This window comes from Mandrillus leucophaeus, unplaced genomic scaffold (assembly GCF_000951045.1).
Source record: "Mandrillus leucophaeus isolate KB7577 unplaced genomic scaffold, Mleu.le_1.0 Scaffold207, whole genome shotgun sequence".
NCBI classification, from domain to species: Eukaryota; Metazoa; Chordata; class Mammalia; order Primates; family Cercopithecidae; genus Mandrillus; species Mandrillus leucophaeus.
The window spans coordinates 1,310,225-1,317,425 of NW_012102110.1; the positions used below are offsets into that span (position 1 = coordinate 1,310,225).

The following is a 7,201-nucleotide window of genomic DNA, read 5'->3' on the forward strand; positions in this document are numbered from 1 at the left end:
TCCTCTCCCAGTGAACTTTGTGATGGCCCTAATGGGAAGCGTCTGTCTGTCGCCATGTTCTGCCCATGCCCGGTGTTTATGGCATCCCTGACTCAGCAGGGCAGAAAAGGAGGAAGCAGCCCAAAGGTCACTAGGTAGGAGAGGAGAGGGAGACACCTCAGGGAGGAGGCGGGTTCCAAGCTTGACGGTTGGTGCCCCAGGCAGAGAGGAGAAAGGGTGATCGGGGAACAGAGACAAGCCCCACAGAGCAAGCAGAGAGAAGACGATGGAGGGCACAACCTGAGTGCTGCCAACCTGGGGTGGCTTGAGGGGCAACTGAACTTCCCCGCAAGTCCACTATGTCCTACACCAGCTGTTGGGATACTGAAACTTCCACCATTGACAGAAGGCACAGAAGCTCCTGCTAAAATGCAGGTGATGTCTGAGAGGCAGGGAAGACACACTAAGTGACTTTCTCTAAGTCACCTTAACCTGTGGATTCATCCATCTCCCTAACTAGCTAACGCCTCTTATCTATGAAACCCAGGAAAGGAAAGTGAGGCAGGACCATTCTGAGAGAAGCAAGTGAGATTAGGAACGCGGAGCTTGGAGACAAGCAGGGGCAGCCTGGAGGACGAAGAAAAGCAGGAAAGGCAGGATAGGAAGTGGTGAAGCCAGCCAGTCTGTTGCCGGGGGCGATTCAGAAGGGTCTGCACTCATTCATTAACACCTATCCAGCAAACGGCTGCTGGGAGCCTGTGTCCTGGGCACTATGCCAGACTCCGGGAATACAACGTGGGGCAGTAACAGATGCAGTTCCTGCTCTCACACGTTCACTGTTCCAGGGAAGTCAGACAGTAATAAATAAATAATCATAGAAAGAAATATAAAACCACCATAGTAACAAGTGTCATGCATTTGATGGGAGGATATAACAGAGAGGGTACCCTGAGGAAGGGCCTTTTGAGCTGAGATTGAAACATAAGCAGGAGTGAACCATGAGAAAATAGGAAAAGAGGTGTGAGGGAAGGGCATCGTGCAGAGGTCAGGGGGTGGCAGAAGGCGAGGCATGTTTCAGAAACCAACACAAGCCTGTGTGTAGCTATGGCACCAGGGAGGTTTCCTGGGGGTACATGATTCCCCATATGATATCCTTTAGCCTCCCACTATCAATCCAAGTAAACTTGTCCAAATACGAAACAAATAAAAACAGCTTCCTTGTCTCATCCAAGTAGTTGAGGACAAATCCTGCTATGCGCCCTTTCAGCCAGATTTCCTGCCCCCATCAAGACCCTCCTACAAGCAACTCAAATCACACCATGCATGGCCAGTGCAGCCAGAAATGTGGGCTGGGCCTGGCCCTTATCGGCCATGACAACGATCTGAGTCTTTATCCTAACAGTCATGGGAAGTTACGAAAGGGCTTTAAGCAGAGGTAGTGGCATGGTCATGATTTTATTTTACAAGATCATTCTGGCTCCAGGGTGGAGAGCACTTAGGAGAAGGGCAAACAGACTCAGGAGGCAAGCGAGGCAGCTGTGGCAGTAGCTTAGGCGAGGCAGTGTAGAGCATGAGGTGGCAGAGGAAATGGAGAAAAACGGGCAGACTGAAGAAATGCTGGAGAGCTAAAATCATCACACAAAGTGATGATCTGAATTTGTAGGTGGGGGACAAAGAGATCAAGGGTGATGTGGCAGTTTTAAAATGTGGTACCCAAATTCTTTTAAACTGTTCTCATGAAAAGGTATTCTTATTCTCTCCCTTGAGTTGGGTTCTGTGACTACTTCTCAACAGAATATGGCAGAAGCGATGCTGGGTCAGTTTCTGGGCTTTGCCTTAAGAAATCAGCAGCTTTAACTTCTTGTCTCTTTAGATATTTACTCTTGAAATCCAGCCATCACGTTATGAGGAGGCACAAGCTCGTCTGTGGAGAGGCCCCTGGAGAGAGGAACTGGACTATATACCAGTTTGTTAGCCAGTGAGTGCATCATCTTGGAAGTGGGTCTTCCAATGCTGGTTAAGCCAACCCAGCTGATACTGCATAAAGCAAAGACAAGCTGTCCTTGCCAAGCACCACCCAAATTGCTAATTTAAGAGCAAAATAAATGATTATTATTATTTTAAGTCACTAAATGTTGGAGTGATTTATTACACAGCAACAGAAAACGTAACAGATAACTGCTAGGTTTCTGGTTTTCCTTCCTGAATGGACAGTTTGTCATTTATTGAGAGAGGTTTGGGGACCCAGGTTTGGGGACAAAGATCATGAGTTTTGTTTTCAGTTTGAGAGTTTGCAGTGTTCCACAAATCTAGGTTGAGAAGTCACGTGGGCTGTGGGACTTGTGAGACAATAGCTCAGGAGAGATGCTGGGTTTGAAGACAGAAATTTATAAGTCAGCTGGGAATGGGTGGCAACTAAAGCTTTGGAAGTGGAGGTGGATGTAGAGTGACAATAGGAGAGCCTGGGGGACTCTGACATTTCATGGCAGGGCAGAGGAGAATGAGGCTGCTAAGGAGACATGGAAAGATCAAGTCCAGAGATACAGGAGGAGAACAAGGAGAGGAAGTCTCATGGTAACCAACAGAATAGAGTGTTTCAGGAACAAGGGAGAGATTAGCCAGGTCAAACACTGCCAGGATTACAAGTACATGCTGGGCCAGGCACACTTTCCTCAGGCTTCCTGGTGACCAGCATCACAATAGGCAGCATGGTTGTATTACCAAAAAGCCCTGAGAAGAGACTCTGCTAGGCAAAGGCAAGATGAGGATCACACCTGTGCCTATGAACCAATTCTTCCCTATGGCCTTGCTTCTCAGACTCTGTGGTCCCTGGACCAGGAGTATCACCCGCTGGGAGCTCATTAGAAATGCAGAATGTCAGGTCCTACCCTGGACATACTGAAGCATCTGATTTTAACAAGATCCTCAGATGATTTGTATGCACACTAATGTGGGAGAACGCATACAATTGAGCCCCCTAAATTGAAGGAACTGGACAGTAACTCAGAGAAGCAGCCAGATGATGCAAAACGGAGCTGAAAGTCACATGCAGTGTATTAGAGGCAACTGGTCATTAAACCGACTTTTCCTCAAGTTCCAGTTTGTGTCTCTACACCTAGACTGCACATCAGAATCACCTGGGTAACTTTTCAACAACCAGAGAGAAACCCAGACCCTGCCCCTCTGGATCCTGACTCAGAAGGTATGGGGGAGACTGGGCATCTGTATTTTCACTTCCCAGGTGACTCTGATGGGCAACTAAGGTTGAAAGCCACTAGCCTAAACTATTATTCTTCCTCTTTTGAACACCTACCCCTCTTAAATGGACCATTCATTACATCCTTTCCCCATTGAGGCTGGGACTGAGACTAGAGTAGGACATTTTAATCCTGATTGCATCTCTGACAGGCAGGCACCTTTCCCAGGTTAAAGTTCTCCTGAGTTTTTCTCACTTAACTTAGAAAAACAAGGAAGCTTTCTCTCATTCTAGGAAGGTGGGGTGTGTAAGTAAGTGTGTGTGTGAGAGAGATTGGGTCTTCAAAGCTTTCACTGTCTCTGAGCAGAGCTGTTCAGTGACTTTTTTCTGCTGGAACTTTCCTCTTTATGTATCCCTTTTCATGCAGCTGTACATGGCAGCACGTCAAATCTTTCATGAAGTCTGGTGGCTGAAAAAAAATCCTGAAATGAAAGTGCCTTGATTTTGTGCACACATTGGAGCATTTTCTCTAACAGCCTTGTGGAGGGAGCAGCACATGGAGGCTTTTTGGGTGATAATTTAGGGTTCATCCACACCGACCTCTGACTCCCTTTCTTGGCACGTGTCTGCCATCTCAGAGCTCTCAAATGATTGGTCACCAAAGTCTACTAATTTTCTGTAACTTACATTTCCCCACAGTAATAACAATAACTGCACTCATAACTGGCATTTATTGAGTGGTTATTATGTGTCAGGTACTGTTCTAAGATTTTTACATGTGCAAACTCATTTAGTACCTATAATAGCCCTGTTGGGGCACAGTGTGAATTTTACACCCTCTCCATTTCAGACTAGAAGACTGTGCAAGAAGACTTTAGCAAGGTGAAGTCATTTGCCCACACCATAGTCAGTTAAGAGGCAATAGGGTCAGCCCCCTTTGATCCCTTGGGATGGCAGTGGAGCGTCAGGAGCGACGGGTGGAGCATTTCCCAGGCATGGAGGTCTGTTTTGTCACTGACTCTGTTTAGAATTGTCAGCACATGGTAATCATAAAAAGCAGATCATCAGTGGCTCATGTCTGTAATCCCAGCACTTTGGGAGGCAGAGGCAGGCGGATCGCGAGGTCAGGAGTTCAAGACCAGTTTGGCCAGCGTAGTGAAACCCTGTCTCTACTAAAAATACAAAAAATTAGCCAGGCATGGTGGTGCATGCCTGTACTCCCAGCTACTCAGGAGGCTGAGGCAGGAGAATTTCTTGATCCTGGGAGGCGGAGGTTGCAGTGAGCTGAGATCACACCACTGCACTCCAGCCTGGGCAACAGAGCGAGACTGTTTCACAGAAAAAAAAAAAAAAAAAAGGCCAACTCTTAGTCGGTTTTAAACTCTCTAGTTTAAAAGCACTGCCTTATGTTTGTGTCCCCTGCATGGGACTCTATGAATAGCTTCTGCTTCCTCAAACACCACTTGAGTCCTGGGACCCGTTTATCAGTGCAGTGCTTCACTGCCCAGGTCTTAGCAGAATCAATTCCTGGGAAAGGTCAGATGGGAAGAGAAAGAAAAGAGAAGCCCAGTAGGTCCTCTGGAACCCAACTCAAGCTCCACTTCCTCCAGGAAGCCTTTCCTAATGTCCCTGCTCCTACCTGGGTCTCCCCTACCTGCGCAAAGGAGGAGGTGGTGTCCTCTCATGACGCATGGTGGGGGGGACTGCCTGGTTGCTTTTGTTCAACCTTTGAAGGTCTTCCTTGCTCACCTGCAGTGGCAATGGCTATTTCACTATTTAGTAAACTCTGTCTATATGCCTCGAGTTGACCACCAAGCCTGGCTTTTCCTGCCCCACTTCTTTGGTCCCTTCCTCCTCTTAATGTAAGATATGGAGGAAGAAACGGTGGTGGGCAAATGATTCTCGGCTGGGCAGGCTGTGGGGGGGCATGGGGCGGAGGCAGAAGACACTCCATCAGTGTGTCTGAAAACATGCCCAAGATTTGTTCTGCTGGGTGCGTTCCCCAGGGGCCACCTGCCTTCTCATAGGAAGAAGCAAAATGTCCTGTTCCAGGCAATTCAGACTTAAGGCCACTTTTCCCTCCAAGCTGGGTGAGCATTTCGTTTTAAGATCTTTTTTCTAAGCCAAATTTTCTTCTTTTTATTCATGCATGGGTTGCAGCCAGACTGCAAGTGTGGGGCTATGTGTTGGGAGTTGGGGTGGTGCAGGCGTGGAGCAGCTTCTGGCTTACCACGAGAAGATGGGAGAATCACTGGCCCAGTCAGGGAGGAAGGGTGTTTCCTTCAGCCTCCCTCCCTCAGGCCCTGATGCATCCTCCTTGCCTGAATCTGATGGCTGAGATAGGCCCAATTATGACTAATCATTCCAGACTCCTCACTTCTATGGCGCCTGCACAAACTATATGCTCAGCAAAGAGTTGTTCGGATAAAGGAATGAGCCAACCAGTCCATCTTGGTGGATGATGAGGGGCTTTCTGCCTTCAGTCCGATGGACTTGAGCCAGCCTGAGCTAATGATCTTACCCAGATCTTCCTCCAAACCATGTGATCCAGCCCTTCCCCAGCAGCAGGCTGCCCTTCCCTCAAGAGCCCCAATGCCAGCTGTTGAGAGATGAGCGTATCTAGGACCTGGGAGAACCAAGATGAGCTGTAGGCCACGTGGCCCTTAGCTTTCCTGTGTATGCTAAAAAGTGAGCTCTAAACCAGTCTCCTGGTTTCCACTTCCCGAGGCTTAGTGCTCCTGAGATTCCTGGTATAACTCTTCTCCTCCCCATTGCTGCTGGATCCTGGAAGCCCTCAACGGTGTCTGAATTGCAACGTGATGGCCAAATACACTAAACCAAAGATATTCCTAAACTTTCCCAAACCCTGCATCTCTCAACTTCCCTCTCTCCATTCTATTTCCTTCCGATGCCCAGCAAAATAGTTGGAACCTTAATGCCAAGACTTCCATTCTAACCCTTAGACACTCCATAGGTCCCCACACAACACTGTGCTATTAAGCACTTGATTTGGATTCAACCATATGCTCATGAATGTCTGATTTTATTCTGGAAGGTTTCCCTCTCAGAGGGAAATGCTCCGAGTCCCAGAGTTTTCAATGACCAGGGTCCCAGAAGGGGCAAGGAGCTTTGGCCTTTGGAAAAGACCCTTCTAGTTTGTTGTTTGTTTTTCGGGTTTGAATCTTCTCTTGCTCTGAGAATGATACTGGATAAGTTGCATTGTCTCTTCTGTCTCAGTTTCCCATCTTTTTCTCTGGTTTTAACACAAACGTTAATATACTAGGTAATGAACGTATCTAGATCCATACACCCTGGATTTTCTAAGACAACTTGGATTTCAAATACTTTGTCCCCACTGTCAAATTCTGTGTCTGATCCTATAATCTAATTTGGGATAAGAAAATATGGTCTTGAGAGTACTTTGAATTCTTCGTTTCAGCAATGGGCTAGAATGTTATTCACTAATATGCAAATAAAAACCATTCTGATTCCGGGCACTGGCCCGGAATGTGTCATTCTGCCCAGCAGGAACACTGCTGTGTTGCTGGAAGCCCTTCCTGGGAAGGCTCTGGGAGAGCCTCTCCTTCAGCCCTAGGTCCCCATGTCTCACCCACCCCTGGGCGCTGGACAGAAAAGGGGCCTACTCACCTGCACAGAGCGTCCACAGCACAGGCCACATCTTCCCCACCATGGTCTTGCTTCTTCTCTGCCCTAAACCTAGCCTGTCACTGGCAGCCATCTGACAGGTCTGAGCTGTCTGGTTAAGGCAGCCTCTGGCCTGGCTCAACGGGAGGTCCCTGCAGTTTTCCTTCCCACCCACCTCTGCCCAGCCTCAGCTGGATTGGCAGGTGAGCTCCTCAACTAGATTGGCAGGTGACCTGGGGCTGGGCTCATGCGTCACCTATTCCAAAGGTCCCATGAGGAGTCTTCCCTGCTTCCCTCGAGTTCCCCTTAAACCAGCCACCTCCCCTGCGTTCTCCCTACTTAGCAGGTGTACAAAGTCCTAGACTGCTCACAAAGGGGTAG

General features: G+C 48.2%; 1 protein-coding gene across 1 annotated transcript in view; it reads right to left on the reverse strand.

Moving 5' to 3' along the window:
- The window catches only part of GPA33 (glycoprotein A33 (transmembrane)), a 39,968-nt gene extending 32,767 nt beyond the window's left edge, over nt 1–7,201 (reverse strand). The window contains exon 1 of the mRNA XM_011979900.1: nt 6,824–7,201. Within this exon, the coding sequence (XP_011835290.1) occupies nt 6,824–6,914 (91 nt within the window). The 5' untranslated portion in view covers nt 6,915–7,201. The remainder of the gene's footprint in view (nt 1–6,823) is intronic.